Here is a 27,349-nt window from a genome sequence, read left to right as displayed (position 1 = left end):
TCACTGCAGTATAAGGCCTCTTTCATACATCCTGATATTTCCGGTACTGGAGAAACCAGTGCCGCTGCTATCCATATTCGTGTGTAACATCCATGTACGACATCAGTGTGACACGTATCGGAGTCTGGGAAAAGCAGTACAGTTAGCGCGGTTCCCAGGTCCTGAACGCAGCTCTCATCATTGTCGCCTGGTATCCCTGCAATCAGCTCAACCAGTCGATGCTGATGAGAGATCTAGACAGCACCGGCTGTATGTGTATCACGTGTATTAAATAAATAAATTGATTAAAAATAAACAATGTGGGGGGTGTCCCTTATTTCCCTAACCAGCTGAGGGAAAGCATAGAGCTGGGGGCTGGTGTTAATATTCTGGGAAGGGGCCAATAGCCATAATGGTTCCCAGCCTATTAATAACAGCTCACAGCTGTTTGATTAGCCTTTACTGGTTAGCAAGAATCAGGACCAAAAAAAAAAAAAAAAATGACGACATGGGTTCCCCCCAATTTTTGCTAAACAGACAGCTGCGGGCTGATATTAATAGGCTTGGAAGGGGACATGGATATTGGTCCCCTCCCAGACTAAGAACATTGGCCCTAAGCCGCCCTAGAAATGGCGCATCCATTAAATGCATCAATTCTGTCTATTAGCCTTGGCAATTCCCACTTGACCTGGTGCGTTGGCAAGTGGAGTAATAGTTTGGGGGTTGATGTCAGCTTTTTTTAATCCGCTGATATCAAGCCCAGGGGTTGGTAATGGAGAGACATCTGTCAGATACTCCCATGACTAACCCTGCAGTAAAAATTAATAAAGACACAGAGAAAAGTAATTTAATAGAAAAAAACACTACCCCAGCCCTCTTTTACCCATTTATTAACCTAAAAATAAAAAGTCAAAGTAATCCTCACCTGGCCACTGTTAATCCATAATGCTGAGGTCTCATGACGATCCCACAACTCTCCTATATCCAGGTGGTGTAGTGAGCGGTGACACATATAATGTGACCGCTCACCACGGCTGCCGGTACACACTGAGCTTAGTGTGAGAACGCGACTGCACTGACGTAATTAAGGATACCACAGGTCACAGGTAGCGGATCCCACGGTAATCTCTATGTGAGCCGGCGTATGAACTGCGGTAACCTTACTGACGTCACCGCTCGCTGTGATCGGTGACGTCAGTAAGGTTAAAGCAGTTCACAGGACGGCTCACACAGAGATTGCCGTGGGAACCTTAATCACGTCACTGCAGCCGCGTTCTCACGCTAAGCTCAGTGTGTTCCGGCATTAATGATGTCACCGCTCACCCCACCATCTGGATGTAGCAGAGTTGTGGATCGTCAGGGGAGTTCCGCTGATGTTGCTGTTCACACAGTCTGTATTCTGCTGCTACAGTATATGCGTAACCTGTCACACTCATGTAGCTTGTACTCTGCTGCTCTACAAGTAACCTATATTCTGCTGATGTGTCATACACACTACCTGTAATTTCTTGATGTTTTCTTACCTTCAGCATTTATTTTCCTGCTATATGTGTAGCCTCTATTCTGCTTAGGTTGCCATATGTACAATCTATATTCTGTTGATTCCGCTATACACTCGGCTTGTGTTCTGCCGACAAAGACATGAACAGTCTATAATTTTAAGGGGGGGTTCATTTTAACATTGAGAGATAGAATATCAAAAATAAAATCCAGAAAATCACATTGTATAAATTTATATAAATTTATTTGCGTTTTTCAGTGAGAAATAAGTATTTGATCCTTCTGGCAAAAAAGACTTAATACTTGGTGGTAAAACCCTTGTTGGCAAGCCCAGCAGTCAGACGTTTCTTGTAGTTGATGATGAAGTTTGCGCACATGTCAGGAGGAATTTGCATTGCCTGCATGTGAACAGCGCCCTATACGGGCCTTTATTGTGCAAATGTATACTAAGCAGTCACCCCATCCAGGAATGGGTAGGTGGAGAGTGGCTGCTTATTTAGTATTTTGCTCCTGTGTTGCTAACATCTTGCTCTATGTGCTTGCTGCACCCTGTAGTGCATTTGTTCAGAGACCTTGGCAGGTAGGCGGTGCTGCCCCTTTTTTTCTGCTGTATTTTTATATATGCAGCCTACATTCTTCCGATGCTGCCTTGCACACAATCTGTATTCTGTTGCTATGTGTAGCCTGTATTCTGCGGATGTTACCATACTCGCAGTGTACGTACTGTAATGATGCTCCTGTATTCTGCGCTGCCATCATACCCCGATACCCTTTATCTTGGTATTTCTGCTATGAATGTAGCCTGTATTCTGCAGATACAATGACTTTTAGGTCTATGTACTGATTTCTGTTCTCCTTCCTTTCTGTGTGATTGATATTTTATTGCTAATTGTTCTTGCTTATCAGATCCACCAAACGCGGCTCCGCGAGGGCTTTCACCGCCGGTAGCCAAGCCTACGGATGGGCTGTTCGAAGCCCCATTTGGATCGGGCTCATTTGGCGCTCCTCTGCAAAACTCTGTAAGTAACTTTCTCTTCGTTCTTCCACTGCGGAGTTAATGAGTTAAAAACACACATGTGACATGTACAAATGTGAACACGTCGATCAGACAATGCTCACACCACCCACTAACTGAGATACAACAAGAAAACACAGAATGACAGATTTGCAAAAATACTCTGCAATAAAAAATGGCATTAATCAGCAAGTGCTGGATAACAAATACAGGGTATTTGGTTGATACGTTTTTTTGCGCAAAAAAATGTACACCAAGCTGCTCCACCACGTCAAGGTAACCCCTATTGAAGCAGTCCCTATCTAATGTATTAAAAACCTGAACATGTGAACAGTGTCTAATATGAACAGGATTCAGACAGGCCGCTCCCTAGTATGGGCTTGTGGTCTGAGACAGCTCTTATGTGCACGTCACACAAGAGAGGGGTGGGGTCTCCCAAACCATGCTAAGCAAGGAAAAAAAACGGATTAAATACACACATGTGACATGCACAAATGTGAACACGTCCATCAGAGGGGTGGGTGTCATTATGTGTTTTCTTGTTGTATCTCAGTTAGTGGGTGGTGTGAGCATTGTCTGATCGACGTGTTCACATTTGTGCATGTCACATGTGTGTTTTTAATCCGTTTTTTTTCCTTGCTTCGCATGCATGGTTTGGGAGACCCCACCCCTCTCTTGTGTGACGTGCACATAAGAGCTGTCTCAGACCACAAGCCCATACTAGGGAGCGGCCTGTCTGAATCCTGTTCATATTAGACAATGTTCACATGTTCAGGTTTTTAATACATTAGATAGGGACTACTTCAATAGGGGTTACCTTGACGTGGTGGAGCACCTTTGTGTACATTTTTTTGTGAAAAAAAGTATCGAGTTAATGAGTTGTAGACTGCCTCTGCTGACGTCCTTAAAGGGGTTGTCCACTTTTTCCCCATATGTTGCGATCTCCAGTAATCTGCTATGGGATTACCAGAGAGCAAGTGTGTAAATTCCCTCCAGCGCCTCCAGAGGATGAATTGAGTATTACACGTTCTTTGAACTAACGGACTGTCTGTGTAATGTGAGGATCTGTGCACAGTTCCCAGTAATCTGAGTGGATCCCAGAAAAGACAAATCAATATCAAGCGTTAAATCAAAATGTCTCAGTATTGTCTCGGTATTGATTAAACTTCTGATGATCTGTGCACATCGTGGCATTTTCTTCCACCTGGAATAGTTCTTTAATATTGGCATACCAGCAACTCAATGTAGGGAAGTATTTTATTATTTTTACAAATGTATTAGAAAAAAATCAATCCAGACAGCATGGAGTTAAAGTGACGTGTGTCCTGCATCCTGTCCAACTCAGGGTTTCGCCCTTTTTGGATTCTTCAGGGGGTCATCTAGGCATTCACTCCTAAAAATTGGCAGCATTTATCCTTCTTTCCTATCACACAACCCCGGCATCTGTAAGAAAATGAAAAATGATAGATCATCAAAACTACAATCCATAAAAAGCACTTTATAAGATGCTGGAAAGTTATGAATCAGTATAGAGATGAAATTAAGATTTGTCCCATAATCATTTTTTTTCTAATTGAAAGTTCTCACTTTGCTATTCTTACCTAGTATTAATGAATTTATACAAGTTATTAGGAAAAAAACTTGTATTCGTGCAATTGCGGAGGCACTATTCCTCTGTCCTCCGTTTCTCCTGATCGCATGATCACTTTACACCAGTTGGCTAAACCATGTGATCGGGAGAAAGTGTTTAGTGGAACAATGCTGTAATCATAGAATTATGTTTTCTTCTCTGAAAACTGTGTATAAATTTCCGTCTGACATATATTCCCCTGAAGAAGCCAGCAGGGCGAAACACAGAGCATGCACTTTTTTTTGTAATACATTTGTCTGTATAATACAATACGTTGCTGGTTTTGCTGACGCTATTCTGGCTGCACTTGCCAATATAGAAACTTTGATCACCTGAATAAAACAACTCCTTGTGCTTGTAGCCTAATTTTGATCTCACTTTTTATTCGTGGATCTACGATAAAATCCAGATGTAGCAGAGCCGTATTTGTCATTATACTATTTGGCCGGCGTTACAATTTCACTGTCAGTATCGAGACCATTCTGAGCCTGTAAGTTATGCTTCACACAAAATCTTTTCTCCCACAGACCTTCACGGCACATCCCATAAAGGCTTCTGATCCATTTGGGGACCCATTTGGAAATCCATTTGCTTAGGAATATATCTCTAATGTCTGTTGTAAGTAATCCATTCATCTACTTTTCCCCAAAATGGAGCTAAATGCTCCGAATGTCATCCTCTGACCCCCCTACCCCCAACCTGCTAGATAGGCGTCCCGGAAATCTACAGACAGAGCACTGGAGCCCCCCTGAGTGCTGCGCTGAGACTTTCCCTGTATCAGGAATTCACAGTAGGACGGAGATGTCCAAAGCTTAAATCAGCAGACGTTGTGTATCTATGCAGGATGTTGTCATGTATCTGCAGATAAAGTCAGCGCCTTTGCAAAGCAAATACGTTCTCTATGCAGTGTATGTAGATTGTGCTGCCATGGTGTATACATAGAATGCTACTGCACAGTACACAAATAATATGACCATACACTACAAATAAATAGCACTGTCAGACAGTATACATAAATAATATGACCATATAGTACAAAGAATTGTCATACTGTATACATAAATAATATGACCATACAGTGCAAATAAATAACACTGTCATATAGTACACATAAATAATATGACCATATAGTACAAAGAACTGTCATACTGTATACATAAATAATATGAACATACACTACAAATAAATAGCACTGTCAGACAGTATACATAAATAATATGACCATATAGTACAAAGAACTGTCATACAGTACACATAAATGATATGACCAGACAGTACAAATAAATAACACTGTCATACAGTACACATAAATAATATGACCATACACTACAAATAAATAGCACTGTCAGACAGTATACATAAATAATATGACCATATAGTACAAAGAAGTGTCATACAGTACACATAAATAATATGACCATACAGTACAAATAAATAACACTGTCATACAGTACACATAAATAATATGACCATATAGTACAAGTAAATAACACTGTTGTATAATACACATGACTATCGCCATACACACAAAATAGATAACTGTCATACTGTATGCATAAATATGACCATATAGTACAAGTAAATAACACTATTATATAATACCCATGAATATGGCCATACACTAAAAATAAATAACTGTCATACTATATACATAAATATTACCATACAGTACAAATAACACTAATACAGTACACATAAATATTACCATACAATACAAATAAATAACACTGTTATACTGTATACATATATAATATGACCATACAATACAAAACCATAAGTCATAATCAATACATAAATATAATGGCCATACATTTAACATTAATATTGCTGCAATACAGTTCACATATTCACTCTCTGGTAGCTCTGAGGGGGCTATTAATTTGATGAGTGATTCATGTGCATTGTATGGCGGTAATATTTAAGTGTAATCTAAAGCAGTGTCATTTATGTATACAGCAACATTATTTATGTGTACTATATGGCACTGTTATTTATGGGCATTGTGTGGTGACCTTATTTATGTGTACTGTATTGCAGCGCTATTTAACAATGCCATACTATACACATACATAAGATAAAACCGTAGAGTATACATAAAACATGCTGTCGTACAGTGCACATAAACAATGCTGCCAAAACAGTTTGTAAATAATGCTGCTATACTGTACAAACAAATAACGCTGTTGTGCACTACACATATAGTTGTACCATATAATAAACATAGCTAACGCTGCAATATAATGCACATAAACAATGCTTACATATAGTACACATAAATAACAGCACAGTACTCATAAATAATGCTATTACACAGTACACAAATAATGTAACCTGACAATTACCATAAATAACACTGCTATATAGTACACATGAATAATGCTGCCACAAAGTACACATAAAAAACACTGCCTTTCTCAGCCCTCTCGTCCAGTGTGGGCAATGTGCCGGACATCACATGTGCCATCACGTCCATTGAGAGGCAAAACCCAGTCGGAAACTTGGCTTCAACGGTGCATGAGCACCAGATGAAGCTGTAGGGAGCCGAAACGGCAGTGACTGGGAGTGCCGTATGCAAAGAAATGGGGGCGCAAAAGTGAGCGCAGGAGTTTCCCGGAGATGCAGCAAAATGGAGTCATTAGCTGGAATCATATGTTTTAGGAATACAGTGTATATCTCCCGAGCCTCTCACCTGTCCCTGCTGCCGCAGCACCGCTTGCTCCGACACCAGTCTCCTCTTTCCTCTTGATCTCGATGCGCGTTCTGATATCACGACCCCGTGACGTGCGGTACCCCATTGCATCATCACATCAGAAGGAGCGAGTCGAATCGGAATTTTAGCGTTTCCAAAAAATAGTTAACGAGGGAGGACACTGTAGTAGTATCCAAGTGTCAGAAGATGATTGCAGTTCCTCCCGTACACTGATGAGGATCGCGGTGACCTAATATTTTCTCTTTCTCTTTACGTTGCAGCTATGGAAAGAGCGGACGGCACAGGAGCAGGGGATCATCTCATCGATGTCGCTGGCACCGGCTGATATCGGCACACTCACTCCGCGGCTGATTGTTGTTATTATATATTTTTTTATATACAAAGAGAAGAACTGGAAACCAACTGAAATCCGCAGTGCTGCCGACATCATCGCCTCCTCCTCCTCATTGCTCGCAGTGATTTGCACCCCCAACTCTTGGTTTCCCTCCTATCATATCACACATCTTTGCGGAATCCATCGCCCCCTTCCTGTAGTAGCCAACATTTGTGGGGGGGGGACAAAGCCCTATACCATTCCTGTCCTCTGGTCTCCTCCCTGGGCATCGATCCTGGTTCTCAAAATTTCAGGCAGGGTTTACATCGACCTCTCGCTTTTCGAAATCCAGGACTGTTGGCAACTATGGGAACTTCACGCTCCTGCCTTCCACATACACGTGTGGATATTTTACCGGACCGTTCCGATATCGCTGCTCCGGTCCTAAAGTGACCATTACTCTTCATTCAGATGAGCACTTTTTAATATCCGTAATTCGGCCTCCGGTTCTGACCTAAGCAGGAGTCTAATGACCCAAAATAAGACCATCAATGGGGTCAGGATGAGATTAGAAAAAAAAAAAAGTTCTACCTTTTACCCCAAAATTAGCGCCTTCATAATTCATGATTATGTCTGGTATTGCAGCTTCGCATTCTGAGCTGCAATACCAAGATCAGCCATTAAAAAAAGGTGGCGCTGTTTTTTGGGGAAAAAAAAAAAAAATCTGACTTTCTGGTCATTTCAAAAAAACAACTCTTGGAGGAGTTCTAATAAGTAAGTCAAATGTTTGTGCCAAAGCAGGATACAATATAGTCACGTACTTGATAGACCACCCCTTTACCAAATAGTACTTTACGGGGGGGGGGGGGTTCCCTTGTTCAGACCCCCTCATCAAACCAAAGTGAAGATCTACAAAGAGCGTGTCTCTCGCTCTGGAAGACCTCCATCTGTACATTGCACAGACAGAACATTGATTTTAACGAGAAGGCTGTGATACTTCATTCTTCCTCCGGAGGCGCTGCAAGGAAATGAATCACTTCTAACCATCGATTACAACTGATCGCCGGAGGTTCATTCTGCAATTGGACAGCCTTCTTACAAAATTGGTTAGTCCAAAAGTAGAAATTAACTCCTAAGGTGTTTTAGAAACAATTCTGTGGTCATTTTTGTTACAATTTTTTTTTTTTTTTTTTTTTTTTTTGGCTAATTTCGTTTTCCAACCCCGGAGCACAGTCTTCACCAAAAAGTCCTTTGCTCACCACCCGACAACAAAGTCTGGATTTTTGGAAAGGTGGACTATTCTGAAATGCCTTTTTTGTAACAGCGGAAGGAATTTTTTTTCCAATCCGGCGGAAAATAAATATTTGATAGAAAAAAAAAAATACTATGGGTTTAACTGTAAAAGCTCCCGCGGGCGCGGAATGTTCCGGATTTCTTCAACGGTGAAACTCCACATAGGTGATATTTTTGGATCTTTTTTTTTTTTTCTCGTCTCGTAGTTGATCTGGTATCAGCTCGGAGATACGACCGAGGAGAACTTTTTTTTTTTTTTTTTTAAAAACTTTATAACCTGAACTCTTTCATGATGAACTTGGAAATAATAAATTACCGACAAATCTGAAATATCCCGATATAAATGTATACACACTTGGTAAACTGGAATTGAATCGCTGGAGATGATTTTTTTTTTCCAGCCGGGTCTCATGATCCTCCGCATATATTCTTCCTATCGATGCACTTTTCTCTTTTTTTTTACAAATCGATGATTTCTGGATACGTTTATAGACTTTTCGAATCTTTCTTTAATCTTTGCCCTGTTCTGTATAAACTCCAAATTGTGCGCCTTATATAATGTATTAAAAGAGAGATATATATATATTTATTTTGTTTCTGCATTGTGATCCATTGTTGCGCCCAAATAGCTCGATTGTCGGAAGAAAAAAAAATATTGCGCACTGCATGATCTATATGTTGGAAGTCATAAATTTTTTTTTTTTGTTATTCGCAGCTGAAAAATATTTCAATGGTGTTGCTAAAATATGGGCACCTGGGATACAATAAATACCGCATAAAGTAGCCGATATGTCCCTCATGCCAGCCACAATACCCCAACAACTGCGGAAACCCTTAGTGATCGAGCCAATTTTGACCTTAATGACCAATTTTTACAATTCTGACCACTGTCCCTTTATGAGGTTATAGCTCTGGAACGCTTTAACGGATCCCGCTGATTCTGAGACTGTTTTTCGTGACATATTGTACTTTATGTTTGTGGTAAAATTTCTTCGATATGACTTGTGTCACGGGGTCCTTCTCCGATACCACACAATCAACAGAGCGAGGGAAGGGTGAACAATCCCAAGACCTTTATTACAGGCAAAATTTGAAGGTCCATAAACAATCCACCACACTGAGGATACAATAGTCCAGAACAAGAATGTAGTCCAGAACAGGATAAACTGTCCAGGGAGATGAGATTCCAAAACTCTAGCACCAGAGGATAAAATGGGTCCTTCTCTCTGAAGTGCAGTCTATACACGATCCTCTCCATATAGGAACTGACTTGACCAGCTCCTGTTCTCCCCACCCTCTTCCTTGTGTCCAGGGGTAGTCAAACAGGTTGGGGCGGTTTCCAGGCCTCCCAGAGGAGAACAAAGGAGCCTTGGGGATTAAAGAACTACAGGGAGTCATCAAGATACATACAAGAAAAACACTATGAAAATAAGTGAAATAAAAATACACACAAAATGATATCCACATAACATATCACACCATCACAACCTCTCTCCCCCCATAATAAGTGAGCATGCTATGAGGTCTAGACCTCTGGCCTGCTCATTTTAGTCCACATTGCTCAACCATTTATAGTTCCTTGTACAGTGGCAGGGGTAGGTCAGCCTGGGTAGCCTATGGTTGTTCTTGTCGAGAGAGACCATCGGCGTTCTGGTGTTGGCTTCCCCGCTTGTATTGGATGGAGAAGCTGTAGTGTTTTAAGGACATGCTCCACCGCAGCAATCTTCCATTGTCCCCTGATACGCTGTTCAGCCATGTGAGGGGGTTGTGGTTGTAACAATTGTGTAAAGTCTCTGCCATACAAGTATGGCTGCAATTTTTTTAGCGCCCATACGATGGCAAGGCACTCCTTTTCAAGAGTGGCATAGGCAACTTCCCGATCCAGTAGTTTCCGACTGGCAAAAGCAACAGGATGTTCTTCTCCGGCGGCGTTCACTTGGCTAAGTACTGCCCCAATCTCAAAGGTGGATGCATCTGTCTGCACGAGGAACCTGCGCTTATAATCCGGGGCAGCCAAGACAGGAGCAGTGACAAGGGTGGTCTTTAACGCTGAAAAGGCATCCTTGCATGCAGTTGTCCACGTCACATTCCTAGGCATGTTCTTGCGGGTCAGGTCGGTTAGGGGCTTGGCCAAGGTGCTGAAATTAGAAACAAATTTGCGATAGTAACCAGCAGTTCCTAAAAATGCAAGTACCTGCTTTTTAGTCTGGGGTCTACACCAGTTGCTAATGGCTTCCACCTTGGCAGGCTCAGGCCTTAGGGTCCCACCCCCTACTCTATGCCCAAGGTACTGCACCTCAGCCATCCCTATTTGGCACTTATCAGGGCGAATGGTCAGTCCTGCAGTAAGGATACAGTCCAGCACTATGCCCAAGTGTTTAAGATGTTCCTCTCAGGTTGTGCTAAAAATGGCAATGTCGTCTAAGTAAGCACAGGCAAAGTCCTGACATTGTTGAAACAGTCGATCCACCAGTCTCTGGAAAGTAGCAGGGGCAGTTTTCATCCCAAAGGGCATTCCCAGGAACTCAAAAAGCCCAAATGGAGTAATGAAGGCCGAGTGTCCTCCGTTAGGGGTATCTGCCAGTACCCCTTGCTCAAGTCTAACGTGGTCACAAATTGGGCACTGGCCAGACAATCCAATAGATCATCAATCCTGGGCATGGGATAAGCATCACTCTTGGTGGCATCATTTAATCATCTGTAATCAACGCAGAATCGTGTTGTACCATCCTTCTTGGGGACCAGGATGACAGGAGAGGCCCAAGAACTGAGATGGCTGAATAACTCCCAGTCGTTTCATCTCCTCCAGTTCTTTATTTATCATGCCTTGAACAGCCTCTGGAACCCGGTAGGCAGCCTGCTGGATGGGGCGTTGTCCGGGGGTTTCCACATGGTGGCTGGTGAGAGTAGTGTTCCCCGGCTTTGAGGAGAAAGCAGCAGCCCTCGGCCTTAGTACGGCGACAATATCGTCCTTTTGTATATCCGATAAATGGGAGCCTAGGGGCACTTGTTCCAGTGATCCTCCCACTTGGGCAACCTGGAGGAGATCGGGGAGATACTCGTCAGCGGCGGTATCACTAGGGGGGTGCCAGACAGCTAGAACAGGCAGAGATCGGTCGTGGTAGTCTTTCAGCATGTTAATGTGGACGGTTTTCTGTCGTCGACCACTAGAGTCCAGGGCAATAACATAGCATAATTAATTTTCTTGACAACCTGATAAGGGCTTTCCCACACTGCTTGAAGCTTGTTGGCAGGGGAAGCGGTAATCATGAGCACTTGCTGTCCTTCCATAAATTCCCGGTTCCTGGCATTACGGTCATACCAGGTTTTTTGTCTGGACTGGACCATTCGCTGATGTTCTTTAACGAAGGTAGCTAGCTGGGCGAGACGGTCTCTGAGCTCTAGAACATAGGGAACGATGGGCATTCCGGTATCTGAGATGTCTCCCTCCAAATGTTCTTTCAGAAGAGTGAGCGGCCCATGGACCTTCCGGCTAAACAGTAGTTCGAAGGGAGAGAACCCTGTGGACTCTTGGGGAACCTCTCGATAGGCGAAGAGGAGATGTGGCAGGTACTTTTCCCAGTCTCTTTCAACGTCAACTAAAGCCCTCAGCATATTTTTTAGGGTTCCATTAAAGCGTTCACATAGTCCGTCGGTCTGCGGGTGGTATGGGGTGGTGCGAATGGCTCGAACACCACAGGTATGCCATAGGGACTGGACCAGATCTGACATGAACTGAGTGCCTTGATCCGATAATATTTCACTAGGAAACCCTACCCGGGTAAAGATGGTAACAAGGGCCTCGGCTACCTTTACTGCTGTAATACTGGACAGGGCCACAGCTTCAGGATACCTAGTGGCATAGTCCACCACGGTCAGGATATATTTTTTCCCCGACCGGCTGGGGTGGGCCAGAGAACCTATGATGTCGACAGCTACACGTTGAAATGGTTCCTCAATTATGTGCAGGTATTGCAGGGGTACCTTATGTCGAGCTCCTGGATGCCGCATTCGCTGGCACACATCGCAGGTGCCACAATAATGGGCTACCGACTGCGAGACGCCAGGCCAGTAAAAACTTTGGGTGAGCCTCTTTTCAGTCCTTTTTCTCCCTTGATGCCCAGCGAAGGGGATGTCATGGGCCAGTTGGAGTAGCTGTGCCCTGTACTTCTGAGGGACAATGAGTTGCCTGGTCGTTGCGTCAGGGTTGCCCTGGTCACTGCCCTTTGTTGCACGATAATACAGTCCGTTTTCTCGAGTGAAGCCATCCCGATTATCTCCCATGTGCCCAGTTTCTGCCATTCGCCTAAGGGCTGCTAAGGTAGTGTCACCCTCTATTTCTCTCCTAAACTCCTCTCTGTCCCAAGACTCCTAATGTAGTAGCAGCGAACGTATTGCTTACCGACTCTGATGCGGTTCGTGGTGGTTGCTCCCCGGTGGGGTCCGGATGACGTAGTGCTTGAAGGGCCTGTAGTCGGGTGACTGCTCCCACAAATTGGCACTGTAACTCCCCAATGTCGCTCCCAAGGAGGATATCTGCAGGAAGTCCTCCCATAACTCCAATCCAACACAGTTTTTCTCCACAACCATAATCCAAACGCACAGAAGCTCGCTGTATATATTTGCGGGCACCCCCCACCAGGACAATGGGAATTCCCGGACCCTGGTAAATTGCCTCGGGTCGAACCACACGGGGGTCAGCGATAGTCAAGAATGCCCCCGTGTCTCTAAATCCTGACACTTTGTATCCATTAATTAAGACATCCTGCAGGTGACGATGCCGTTGCCCTGAGTAGCTAAAGGACACAGGCCGGAGTCCGTACACTCCAGGAGGAGTATCTATGGTGCCGTGGTCGGTGGTCCACTCTGGTGGGGGTGGTGGTAGCTCTTCCTCAGGCGGGGTGGAGTGCACAAGATGCATTGGATGAGGTGGGGCTGTATGGGGCTCCCTCCGAATCCTGGAGGGACAGCCAGACTGCAAATGTCCAGGTTGCCCACATCCATAACACCTCCTCTCTGTGATACCCCCAGGTCGTGGTCGGAACTGCTGGGGTCTAGGATTGTGAGGCGTGATTGTCATCGGCTTGCAACTAGGTGGAAGGGCAGATATAATTAGAGGGGGACGGGGCGCGGGAGCAGGCCGTGGTTCATTGCCCAGAAGCAGGGGCTGGCTGGCACTTTTCAGCCTGGGGGGCAATCACAAGGCAGAGGCCCTCCAGTTGCGGTTCTTTTGCCCTGCTTATCTCTGGCAGCTGCATTAAAGCAGCAGAGATAACAGGCTTTAATAACAGGCTGGTACATAGATATGGGAACAGAACAGAGCTAACTGCATATATATCGGAGCAGAACCAAGTTTGCTGCCTACATAGATACTGTAACAGAAGCAAGCTGACTATATAGACACGAGAACGGAACCAAGATTGCTACGTAGACAAGGAAACTGACTGGAGCTTACTACAGAGATATATGGGAGCAGAACCAAGCTTACTACAGAAATCTGGGAAAAGAACGGAGCTTACTACAGAGATATGGGAACAGAAAGGAGCTTACTACAGAGATATGGGAGCAGAACCGAGCTTACTACAGAGATATGGGAGCAGAACTAAGCTTACTACAGAAATATGGGAGCAGAAGCGAGCTTACTACAGAGATATGGGAGCAGAACCAAGTTTACTACAGAGATATGGGAGCAGAAGCGAGCTTACTACAGAGATATGGGAGCAGAACTGAGCTTACTACAGAGATATGGGAGCAGAACGGAGCTTACTCCAGAGATATGGGAGCAGAACAGAGCGTACTACAGAGATATGAGAGCAGAACCAAGCTTACTACAGAGATATGGGAGCAGAACCGAGCTTACTACAGAGATATGGGAGCAGAACCAAGCTTACTACAGAAATATGGGAAAAGAACGGAGCTTACTACAGAGATATGGGAGCAGAACCAAGTTTACTACAGAGATATGGGAGCAGAAGCGAGCTTACTACAGAGATATGGGAGCAGAACAGAGCTTACTACAGAGATATGGGAGCAGAACCAAGCTTACTCCAGAGATATGGGAGCAGAACTGAGCTTACTCCAGAGATATGGGAGCAGAACCAAGCTTACTACAGAGATATGGGAGCAGAACCAAGTTTACTACAGAGATATGGGAGCACAACAGAGCTTACTACAGAGATATGGGAGCACAACAGAGCTTACTACAGAGATATGGGAGCAGAAGCGAGCTTACTACAGAGATATGGGAGCAGAACGGATCTTACTACAGAGATATGGGAGCAGAACGGAGCTTACTCCAGAGATATGGAAGCAGAACCGAGCTTACTACAGAGATATGGAAACAGAACGGAGCTTACTACAGAGCTATGGAAGCAGAACCAAGCTTACTACAGAAATAAAGGAGTAGAACCGAGCTTACTACAGAGATAAGGGAGCAGAACTGAGTTTACAACAGAGATAAGGGAGCAGAATCGAGCTTACTACAGAAATAAAGGAGTAGAACCGAGCTTACTGCAGAGATAAGGGAGCAGAACCGAGTTTACAACAGAGATAAGGGAGCAGTATCGCTTACTACAGAGATATGGGAGCAGAACGGAGCTTACTACAGAGATAAGGGAGCAGAACCGAGCTTACTACAGAGATAAGGGAGCAGAACAGAGCTTACTACAGAGATATTGGAGCAGAACCGAGCTTACTACAGAGATATTGGAGCAGAACCGAGCTTACTACAGAGATATTGGAGCAGAACCGAGCTTACTACAGAGATATTGGAGCAGAACCGAGCTTACTACAGAGATATTGGAGCAGAACCGAGCATACTACAGAGATATTGGAGCAGAACCGAGCGTACTCCAGAGATAAGGAAGCAGAACAGAGCTTACTATGTCTACTACAAGATACAGAACCAAGCTTATGGCATACATATTGTACCAGAATCTAGATTACTACATCAATACAGTGTCAGGACCAAGGTTACTGCTTAGATATGGTACCATAACTGAGCTTACTTACAAACATACAACTCCAGAAACACGGACATTTTTCACACACAATATGGCAGGGGCATTGCCAGGGTCCTTAAAGCCCCAAAAAGCATGTCTCCCCAGAAGACCAACCTTTAGCCATTTAAAATAGCATATATATATATATAATTACAGTGTACCACTGTTGCTACCCAAAAACACACAATGCAAAGACCAATATGATCAATATTACTACTATAAAAGGCCAAAACAATACAGCTGCACAATGCCCACTACCATCACCACCACACCGCGAATACATAATATAATATGACCATTACCTCTACATAACAAAACACTCTAATCAGACCAATGGCACCACCATACACCTTCTACTACATAATGACCGAAACACATTACGCTGTTACTAAATAAATAAAAAAAACAAGCTACTAAAAAGAGCACTAGTCCCACCTTACAGGAACCATATATTGGTAGATACCAGTCCTGCAGAACACATACATGATTACAGTCAGGGCTGCCACTAGGAATTTCAGGGCCCCATGCTGGCAACATTTTCGGGACCCCTTGAGACTCCACCCAGGCTCCACCCCAGTTCTGCCTCCACACCTCGAGCCTTCCACAGTCCCACCGCCCGCTCTTGGAAAAACTCATCTTCTACACCACGTCCTCACCAATCTATTAACAGTTCCCAGCAAACACCAGATCACATACATAACCAGCATCTTTTGTTTTGGCCAAAAGAATTTTTAAGCCACCACCACAACAAGGTAGACTTTTTTGGCCGGGCCATATTCTACTCCTACGTAATAAACATTTCCTAAAATATCCAATGCTCTTTTTAGGTTTATTTTTATTTATTTTTCTTTAAGGGAATGAGTCGCATATATTTTTTAGAATGACCATTAATACCACATACAAGGGACAAAAACCGTCACACCATGACCAGACCACATATTACCACCACATAGCGACCGAATAATACCATATATAAGGAACAAATACCTCCATACCATGACCAAACCACATATTACCATTACATAGTGCCAAATAATACCACATACAGGGAGAAATACCGCCACACCATAACCAGATCACATACTACCACCATATAGTGACCGAATACTACAATACAGATCATTAATAAAAAAAAACACAACACTAATGCCATTATACACAGGAGCTTTGTATATAGTGTACAGGTAATACAGAGCTCATCAGTGACATTATACACAGGAGCTCTGTATACAGTGTCAGTGTCCAGGTAATACAGTGATTACCTGTGACATTATACACAGGAGCTCTGTATATAGTGTATAGTGTACAGGTTATAGTGTATAGTGTCAGTGTACAGGTAGCACACTGACTCATCAGTGACATCTCCAGCTGAAGTCCCTCATCTTTGCTTTTCTTTTTTAAGCAGCGCAGACCGCCATCATTTCTTTCAGCCAGGACTCGTCTCTGCATAAAATAACACAAAGTTACCTAGAGCATGGCTTCCAGAGCACAGTCCCCATTTTTCTCCTTTCTACACTACACATCTAAATACAGACGTGCACCCACCATTAATATATAATAATCCACCATTCCAAATATAAATTTTAATTCACCACTGCACCCCCACCAACAATAAATCGCAATTTCCCCACCTAATAAATATATACATTAATTGTACTCTTCCTCCAATTCATTACCAGTCACTGCATCCTCAATGTCCCCCACTATGTGCCTCCCGCTCCCCCAATTCATTATATTTATATGCCCCTTCCGCCCCAATTCATTGTCATGTCTTTCTCTCCCACTCTCTATTCATTATCAACTGCCCCCTCCATCATTTGCAGCCCCCTGCATCATTTGCAGCCCCCTCCATCATTTACAGCCCCCTCCATCATTTAGAGCCCCCTCCTTTCGTCATGTGCAGCCCCCCTCACCCATTTAATTGATTTTATAAAGAAAAAAAAAACGTTTTTCATACTTACCTCACAAGTGATCGCCAGCAGGCACAGCTCCTCTTGTCATGGTAGACGCTGTACCATACATTGTATCATTGTCAGCAGTGAATCAGCTAGGCTGTATGAGCTGCTGAGTGGACTTGACAGGATCCCAAACAGCCTAGCAAATTCACTACTGAGACAGCTAGAATGTATGGGCTGTAGTCAGGACCTGCAAGGAGCCCCTACATTCTAGCTACAGCCATGTCACATGACCTGTCCAGGGAGGGCGGAGGGAGAGAGTCGGAGCTGCGCAGCTGTGAAGGTAACTATGCACAGCTCAGACTCAGAGAAAGCTGCCGGCCCACATGTGCGCCTGTGGGAGCGGCCCGGGGGGCATATGCCTCCCTGCCACCCGACCCAGCCCACCCCTGTCCAGAAGCCTCCTCCATTGCAGCCGGATAGTAAGGGCTTCATCGGCCAGGGCTGCAGCTCTATCCACGGTACACGGCGTGCGCTCCCGGACCCATTCCCGCACCTCTGCGGGGCACTTGGCAAGAAATTGTTCTATAAGGAACGCCTGTATAACATCTTCCACAGTAAAGGCGTTTTCTGCTTCCAGCCATCTCCGACGTGCCTGGGACATCTTATGTGCATACATCCTAAACGATCCCCCCGTGGTGCATGGGAGGTCTCGGAACTTGGCCCTATATGAGTCTGGGGTGATAGCATGGTAATCCAGGATAGTCCGCTTTACAATGTTATTATCCCGATTCCGCAGTGCATCAATGGTTCGGTAAACCTCCGCCATGCTTCTGTTCAGGAGCCCCACTAACAAACGCATCCAGCTAGAGTGGGGCACCTCCATCACAGCACACTGCTGCTCAAAGTCTTTGAAGAACCCCTCCACATCTCCGGAAGCCTCATCAAATGGCTTAAACTCTGTCCGGGTGATCCGTACAGGCTCCCGGATCCTTGGGGTTACACTCCACATTGCGTTACTCCCTCTTTCAAGCTCCATTGCTTCCTGTCTCCGCTGTGCCTGGCAGGCAGCCTCCTCCTTGTACTCCTGAGAGACGTCGATGCCCAGAACCGCCATCTCTTCTTCGTACCACACCAACCACTGGCTTTTCTGGATGGGGATCCCTGTCTCCAGTGCTCGTCCTTCAGACATCTGGGAGGAGGTGGCCGGGCTAGCGCACACCAGTAGATCGATTAAGGCCTCTTTAGTCAGTCACTGGTAGTTCAGGCCCAGGTCTCTGGCTCTCTCCTGTAAACTGGATACAGTCCAATTTCTGTACTCACTCTGTGGGTGGTTCTCCATTGGGTTACGCTCTGTTGATCCCACTGCTGCCACCAGTTGTCACGGGGCCCTACTCCGATACCACACAATCAACAGAGCGAGGGAAGGGTGAACAATCCCAAGACCTTTATTACAGGCAAAATTAGAAGGTCCATAAACAATCCACCACACTGAGGATACAATAGTCCAGAACAAGAATGTAGTCCAGAACAGGATAAACTGTCCAGGGAGACGAGATTCCAAAACTCTAGCACCAGAGGATAAAATGGGTCCTTCTCTCTGAAGTGCAGTCTTTACACGATGCTCTCCATACAGGAACTGACTTGACCAGCTCCTGTTCTCCCCACCCCCTTCCTTGTGTCCAGGGGTAGTCAAACATGTTGGGGCGGTTTCCAGGCCTCCCAGAGGAGAACAAAGGAGCCTTGGGGATTAAAGAACTACAGGGGGTCATCGAGACATACAAGAAAAACACTATGAAAATAAGTGAAATAGAAATATACACAAAATGATATCCACATAGCCTATCACACCATCACAACTTGTGTTTATTTATTAAAAAAAAATGGAAATTTGGCAAAAATTTTGAAAATTTTCAAACTTTTATGCCCTTAAATCAGAGAGTCATATCACACAAAATAGTTAATAAATAACATTTCCCACATGTCTACTTTACGTCAGCACAATTTTGGAAACATATTTTTTTTTGTTGTTGGTAGGACGTTATAAGGGTTAAAAGTTGATCAGCAATTTCTCACTTTTCCAACAAAATTTACAAAACCATTTTTTTAGGGGCCACCTCACATTTGAAGTCACTTTGAGGGGTCAATATGACAGAAAATACCCAAAAGTGACACCATTCTAAAAACTGCACCCCTCAAGGTGCGCAAAACCACATTCAAGAAGTTTATTAACCCTTCAGGTGCTTCCTAGGAGCTAATGCAATGTGGAAAGAAAAAATAAACATTTTACTTTTTTCACAAAAAAATTACTTTAGACCCAAGCTTTTTTTTATTTTCCCAAGGGTAACAGAAGAAAATGGACCACAAAGTTTGTTGTGCAATTTCTCCTGATTATGCCGATATCCCATATGTGGGGGAAAGCCACTGTTTGGGCCCATGGCAGGGCTCAGAAGGGACAGAGCATTGTTTTGGCTTTTTGAACGCAAAATTGGCTGGAATCGATGGAGGGCACCATGTTGTGCTTGGAGACCCCCTGATGTACCTAAACAGTGGAAATTCACTAATTCTAACTCCAACCCTAAGGGTACGTCTCCAGGGGGCGTATTGTCGGCGCTTTGGATGGAGAAGAAACTCCGCTCCGCCCAAAGCACCGCCCCCTTCTGTATGCGTGGTGATTCCAAATGTGTTCATTAAACACATCCGAAATCGCCGCATCCTATACATAGGATGGAGCGTCGCCGCAAGGTAAATAGACATGCTGCGGTCTAAAAAGATGCGCCGCATGTCCGGAAATGCAGGGGCGCCGGATGCGTGTTCGCACGCATAGTGGAGACAGGATTTCATAAAATCCCCTCCACTATGCTGTAACATCTGGACGCTGCGGATTGAACCCTGCAGCTGTACACAGCGTTCAATCCGCAGCTGATCCGGATGTAAGCCGGCTCGTGGAAATATACCCTAACACAACCCTAACCCCAACACACCCCTAACCCTAATCCCAACCCTAACCCCAACACCACAAACTTAACCCCAGCACAACCCTATCCTTAGCTCTAACCCTAACTGCAAAGAATGATAAAAAAATAAAATGTTTGTATTTTATTATTTTCATCTCACTAAGGGAGTGACAAGGGAGGGTCCAGGGATGGGGGAGGTACCGGGAGGCTTGGGGGACCCCATTCCTCCCTCCTCTGATACACTTGATCATATCCGAAGAGAGAAATGATTGGAAATGTTCCCCCGGGATCTCAGCTATCCCCGGTAGCCGAGAACCCAGAGATTTTATGATGCTGGGGGGCGCTATACACTTATTTCTCAGCGCCGCTAGGAAGGCAGCGTTGAGGAATGAGGCTCCTTAACTGCCGCCGTTAAAAGGCAGCCGTTAAGGGATTAATGCCCTGAGTATATGAACTGATTCCCCTAAACCAACCAAATTTCCAATGACAGACAAAAATGACCTGATGATAGTCACAATACCCCCATAGATGCCACAATGCCATCACTGCTCTCAGTGCTTGCATTAATTCTCACTATGTTCACCCATTTTCACTGTATGTCCGGCACAATGCCCCCACAGCAGTCGCAGTGTCCCTGGATAATTGGTATCCATTCTGATGATACCTCCATGCTTTACATAATTTACCCCCTATGACAACCAAATTTCTCTCTACGTCATCCACAAAGCACCATGACAGCTACAATGCCCCCATAGGCGTCACCATGCCCCATGACTACCACAGCGCCCCTATGCCTGTCAAAATACGACCATCGCTCAGAGAATGTCCTTCAAGCTAGCCACAATTCCTCCTTGACTGTCACGTTATCATTAATGTCCCTCTACCAGTCATAATTCCCCCATGATGATCAAATCTCCCTCTATAACAGCCACAGTGTCCTTGGGCCAATCACAGTACTCCCTTGAAACCTCAGGGTTCCTATTCCAGGCACAAAGCAGGCATAATGTCTTATGCCAATCCCGATGCCCCTATGACTACCATAGTGCCTCCTATGCTAGCTATAATTGCCCCATATTATCCAGATTTCACCCTATGAGGGCCGCAAAGCCGTCAGTGCCCCTATCTGAGCCATACCCCCATAGCATCTACAATGACCCTCCTGCCTGCCATAATATGCTGGTGACTGCCTCAACACCTCCTACGCGAGCTTACATTACCCCATGACAAATTTCTCATTACAAGAACAGCAAGATCCAAAATGTCCTTTATTCCAGCCTCTATTGAAATTCCCCTTTTTCCTTGGCACAGTGAGCGCTCCCATGCCTCCACTATCGGGTATGTTGCCCTCTGTATACAGGTGGCAGTGTGAAGAGGTGTCCTTCTGTTATCTAGTGAGCGCTCTGCTATTGATGGCGTGCTCCATGTGGTTGCTGGGGATGCCGAGTCTCTGACTGTGTTATTCAGTGTGCGCTATGGTTCTAGTCCCGTACATGGAATACTACCTATTGGTGTTGTACTACATTCATGGATACATTGGTGAAAATACACTCCTATCTTTCTCTCTACAGAAATATCCCTATATTGGATGTCAGGATTGAAGGTCCAATGTGTGTTTCGCCATTAATTTGGCTTCTTCAGGTGGCAAATTGTTTAATTAAATTTTCAGGAATGATATATAGAATTAGGATGACCACACTGAAGTTCGTCCTTCACTCCTTAAAATGAAGGAGTTTTGTGCAGCCTGTAGAATTCACCACCAGCTATTACCATATACAAATATTTCCTTCTTCTTTCTCCTTTGTTGCATACATTGGCAGTGAAGAGGTTTAGTAAAACATAGCAACATAGTTAGCAAGGCCAAAAAAAGACATTAGTCCATCCAGTTCAGCCTATATTCCATCAGAATAAATCCCCAGATCTACGTCCTTCTAAAGAACCTAACAATAACTGTAAGATACAATATTGTTACGCTCCAGGTAGACATCCAGGCCTCTCTTGAACCCTTCGACCGAGTTCGCCATCACCACCTCCTCAGTAACAGTAACAGTGCCCTAACAGTAAAGAATCCTCTTCTATGTTGGTGGAAAAACCTTCTCTCCTCCAGATGCAGAGAATGCCCCCTTGTGACCGTCACCTTCCTTGGTATAAACAGATCCTCGGAGAGATATTGGTATTGTCCCCTTATATACTTACACATGGTTATTAGATCGCCCCTCAGTCGTATTTTTTCTAGACTAAATAATCCTAATTTTGCTAATCTCTCTGGGTATTGTAGTTCCTCCATCCCCTTTAGTAATTTTGTTGCCCTCCTTTGTACTCGCTCTAGTTCCATTATATCCTTCCTGAGCACCGGTGCCCAAAACTGTACACAGTACTCCATGTGCGGTCTAACCAGAGATTTGTACGGAGGCAGTATAATGCTCTCATCATGTGTATCCAGACCTCTTTTAATGCACTCCATGATCCTGTTTGCCTTGGCAGCCACTGCCTGGCACTGGCTGCTCCAGGTAAGTTTATAATTAACTAGGATCCCCAAGTCCTTCTCCATGTCAGATTTACCCAGTGGTTTACCGTTCAGTATGTAATGGTGATATTGATTCCTTCTTCCCATGTGTATAACCTTACATTTATCATTGTTACACCCCATCTGCCACCTTTCGGCCCAAGTTTCCAACTCATCCAGATCCATCTGTAGCAGAATACGATCCTCTCTTGTATTGACTGCTTTACATAGGATTTGTATCATCTGCAAATATCGATATTTTACTGTGTAAAGCTTCCACCAGATCGTTAATAAATATGTTGAAGAGAAGAGGTCCCAACACCGACCCCTGCGGTCCCCACTGGTCACAGCGACCCAGTTAGAGAATACACCATTTATAAACACCCTCTGCTTTCTATCACTAAGCCAGTTACTTACCCATTACACGCATTTTCCCCCAGACCCAGCATTCTCATTGTGTGTACCAACCTCTTGTGTGGCACGGTATCAAACGCTTTGGAAAAATCAAGATATACCACATCCAATGACTCACCTTGGCCCAGTCTATAGCTTACCTCTTCATAAAAACTGATTAGATTTGTCTGACAGGAGCGATTCCTCATAAACCCATAAATTACTGGCTGAACGAGCAAAAATTAGACGTCATGATCCTTGTTCTCTTGATTGGTGGGGGTCCGAAGTGGTGATACGCCCTACGATCAGATATATATCACTTATCCTGTTCGTAAGTATAGGGTTAAAACCCTATATGGTTTTTCTGTGCTCCTTCTTGAGACTGAAATCTCTATAATTGATGCACTTTATTGATCCTTAGGAAAATTGTAGTATCGTATAATCCATGATGGTCAACAAATAGATTGTCAACCTTTTTCGTAAAGGAATATTCTTACAATCACAAGTGATCACTGGAGGTCCTGCAGCGACTCCCCACCAGTCACATAAAGGGTAACTGTAATTTCAGGTAACTGTTCAGAATAAGCTATAGGAATAACACTATTTATTCGGACTCCCATGACAGCACCACGAGAGAGGGGATCTGCCCTTCAGGAACAGGAAACCTACAGATACAAAAGGGCGGCACCTCTCCCACGCATCAGTTGGTTTCCTGTTCCTGAAGGGACGGGATCCTACAGACAGATCCCAGACCGGCCGGCCGGTGCAGGTAGCGAGGGGGTCTCCTACCTCGGCCTGGTGCGGAGCTCCTGGAGGACGCCTCGGTGGCCCAGGATGGGTGGCACGGCGGTGGCGTGTGCAGCAGGGAGCGGCATCCGGAGGGTGTCCGTCTCCATAAAAGAAGCCGCCGCCGGTATGTATGCCCCCTGGGGGCTCCCAGCTCCGGCGGCGCGGTGGCGGGGGGGCCGGCGTGTGCAGGGTGCTGAGGCCGGGGAGCGCTGCATACTGGAGCCCCCTGGCGTCCCGCGTGACTTCCGGTCACGTCGGAGTCGCGGTGACGTCAGGGGTGGAGCCTGGGGGCGCTTCCGGGTCAGCGGCGCCACTGCACAGGCGCGAGGACCCAAGATGGCGGCGCCCATCGGAGAGACGCCGGTAAGCACCGGTTCACCTGCCAGGAGCGGCGCCAGTTGGGGAGGGGGGCCCTATTAGGGGGGGAGGGCGCAGCAGGAGGAAATCTGCTGTCCGGAGGAGGGGTATATAGGCAGGACCCTAGATGGGTGCCATGCCTTGGCCACATTATTGCGCGCAGTAATGGAGAGCGATCAGGAGCAGAAGCAGCAGCAACGACAATCATCACTGCCGCCCCTGGATGACCTTCGGCAGGTCAAACAAAAGAAGAAAGAGTCCCGTGACAGTAAGGAGCGTGCAGGACGAAGTGACCAATCCAGTCATAAAGGCTCTAGGCGGACAGGAGCGTCGACTGAGAAAAATCCCCCTCATTCTCCGGTACTTAATTGTGGCACTGGTAAGTGATCTTCGTGAATGTTCACTCAGTGATGGGGCCTCCTTCTATGTTTTATTCTAGGGGAAGAAAGCTACAAGTAAAACCAAACACAAGGAATGCGCACTCTGTGCATGCCTGTTACCAGACTCATGCCCCAAAAGGTTGTGTCCCCCCTGTATCCAGCAGACAGTGGCGGAGGAGTTGCCCGTGGTAGCTGCGAGTTTAAGGGACATAGTCAGGGCAGAGATGAAGGAAACCGTAAAATCCCTGTCCCAACCAGAAAGCTTAAGGGGTGGGGACCCTGTGGAGTCTGATTCCTCGGCAGAATGGAGGAGAAGTAAGGGCTCCCATGTTTCATCTCCCTCGTCCTCCTCAGAAGAAGAGGACTCTGGTCGGTTTTGTCTGCCGCTTGACCGAGTAGATAAGCTAGTAAAAGCAGTCAGAGGGACAATGGAAGTGGAGGAGCCTAAGCCTCAGTTATCCATGCAGGATGTCATGTTCGGGGGGCTGGAGCAGAGGAAGCGAAGAGTCTTCCCACTGAACGAAAAAATTCAGGATCTGATCCACAGAGAGTGGAAAAAAACAGATAAGAGGGTCGCTACCAACAGCCCTCAAGCGTAGATACCCCTTTGATGATCCGATGGTGAACACTTGGGACAAGGCCCCCAAATTAGATGTGGCAATTGCGAAGGCATCAAAAAGATCCTCACTACCCTTTGAGGACATGGGGCCCCTTAAAGATCCTTTGGATAGGAAGGCAGATACCTTCCTTAAAAGTACCTGGGAGATGGCAGCCGGTTCCTTAAGACCAGCAGTAGCATCAACATGCACGGCCAGGTCCATGATGGTCTGGTTGGACCAGTTAGAGTCACAGTTAAAACAGGGAACGTCTAGACAGACAATTCTTGGGGCCCTACCAATAATCCAGGAGGGCACAGCCTTCCTAGCAGATGCTTCGGCTGATGCAGTAAGAATGGCCGCCAGGGCAGCAGGACTCTCTAATGAGGCTCGTAGAGCCCTGTGGCTAAAGTGCTGGCAGGGAGACATTCAATCCAGAGCGAAACTCTGTACTATCCCGTGTGAGGGGGAATATTTGTTCGGAGCAGTCCTGGACGAACTGCTTGAGAAAGCCGGGGACGATAAGAAAAAATTCCCAAATCTTTGGTCCGCATCTTACCGACGTCCGTTTAATAGAAGGAGATTTGGTCAAGGGAGAAGGTGTAACCCTTCACCTAATAGAGACCGTCCCAGATGGGAGGAGAGAAGGAGAAGAGGTACGGGCTTCATGTTCAGGTGCTCGTCAAGAGAACGAAAGAGACCGAACCAATGACTAGCAATTCCCGTGGGGGGTAGACTGTCATCCTTCCTCCCAGCATGGTTACAACTCACCAATAGTGACTGGGTGCGGAATGTAATATCCACTGGGCTCAGGTTGGAGTTCATGTTCCCTGGGATACCTTTAAACCAACTCCCTTAAGATCTTCACCCCTCGAAAAAGCTGCTTTAGAAGCGGAGGTCTTGAGCTTGTGCCTGAAAAACGTCCTGGTAGAGGTCCCGGAATCTGAGAGAGGTAGAGGTTTCTTCTCTCCCTTATTCCTAATCCAAAAACCGGATAAAACATTTAGAACGATTATTAATTTACGTTTCCTTAATGAATTTTTGGTTAATCGCACCTTTAAAATGGAATCCATCAATTCAACAATAAAAATGCTGTTTGAAGGGTGTTTTATGGCAGTCGTGGACTTGAAAGACGCGTACTATCATGTACCTATCCACGCAGATTTCCAGCAGTTCCTGAGTGGCGGTTTCAGTAGACGGTATAGTCCGTCATTATCAGTATAGAGCCCTTCCCTTTGGTCTCTCAGCAGCGCCCCGGGTATTTACGAAGATAGTGGCCGAAGTTATGGCTCATTTGCGGGAAGTTGATATCTTAATTGTCCCATACTTAGATGATTTTTTGATTGTGGGAAATTCGGTGGGCCATTGTCTATCCTAGATAGAGATAGCTAAGTTCAGATTAGAGAACCTTAGATGGATAATAAATTACGAGAAATCCCGATTTCAGCCCTTAAGGGTCCAGACGTTTCTAGGCTTGCTGTTAAATTCAGAAGCTCAGCAGTGTCTGCTACCATTAGATAAATTACAACATATACAGCAGCAGGTTCTTCGAGCAATTGATAAACCCTCCATGACCCTCAGGCAGGCCATGTCTCTGTTGGGCTCTCTAACCTCATGTATCCCAGCAGTCAAGTGGGCACAATTCCACACTAGGGCCCTTCAGAAAGACGTCTTGGTTAATAGCAGGGCCTTAGAGGGCTTCCTACAGGGTCAAGTATTACTAAGCCCTTCGATTCTTACATCTCTTAGGTGGTGGCTCGATGATGAAAACTTATCCTCGGGGGTGCCCTGGGTGATGCAGATAACCCGCGTAATAACCACAGACGCTAGTCCTTTGGGTTGGGGGGCCCATATGGGGGACATAGTGGTACAGGGACATTGGGACTCTGATGCTGAGACCTCATCTAACCAGAGGGAGCTGTTGGCGATTGAGTTGGCAGTTAAAGAACTCATTATATACCTACAGGGCCATCATGTGAGGATACTCTCGGACAACCAGGTAGCAGTAGCCTATGTCAACCACCAAGGTGGAACTCGC

At 45.3% G+C, this 27,349-nt stretch overlaps 1 protein-coding gene and 1 long non-coding RNA gene across 4 annotated transcripts in view; one reads left to right on the top strand and one right to left on the bottom strand.

Moving 5' to 3' along the window:
- The window catches only part of DAB2 (DAB adaptor protein 2), a 105,127-nt gene extending 96,103 nt beyond the window's left edge, over nucleotides 1–9,024 (top strand). For all 3 annotated transcript variants that reach the window (XM_073562648.1, XM_073562650.1, XM_073562649.1), the window contains 3 exons: nucleotides 2,386–2,498; nucleotides 4,652–4,742; nucleotides 7,095–9,024. In XM_073562648.1, the coding sequence (XP_073418749.1) occupies nucleotides 2,386–2,498; nucleotides 4,652–4,720 (182 nt within the window). In that variant the 3' untranslated portion in view covers nucleotides 4,721–4,742; nucleotides 7,095–9,024. The remainder of the gene's footprint in view (nucleotides 1–2,385; nucleotides 2,499–4,651; nucleotides 4,743–7,094) is intronic.
- Nucleotides 3,734–27,349, bottom strand: part of LOC141075553 (uncharacterized) — a 161,670-nt gene continuing 138,054 nt past the window's right edge. The window contains exon 2 of the long non-coding RNA XR_012227295.1: nucleotides 3,734–3,937. This is a non-coding gene — a long non-coding RNA (uncharacterized lncRNA). The remainder of the gene's footprint in view (nucleotides 3,938–27,349) is intronic.

The sequence above is a fragment of the Dendrobates tinctorius genome, unplaced genomic scaffold, assembly GCF_039654945.1.
Source record: "Dendrobates tinctorius isolate UK_male_01 unplaced genomic scaffold, ASM3965494v1 ptg000362l, whole genome shotgun sequence".
In the NCBI taxonomy this organism is placed as follows: Eukaryota; Metazoa; Chordata; class Amphibia; order Anura; family Dendrobatidae; genus Dendrobates; species Dendrobates tinctorius.
The sequence above is the reverse complement of the archived record's forward strand: the minus strand, read 5'-3'. Positions and strand labels throughout refer to the sequence as shown.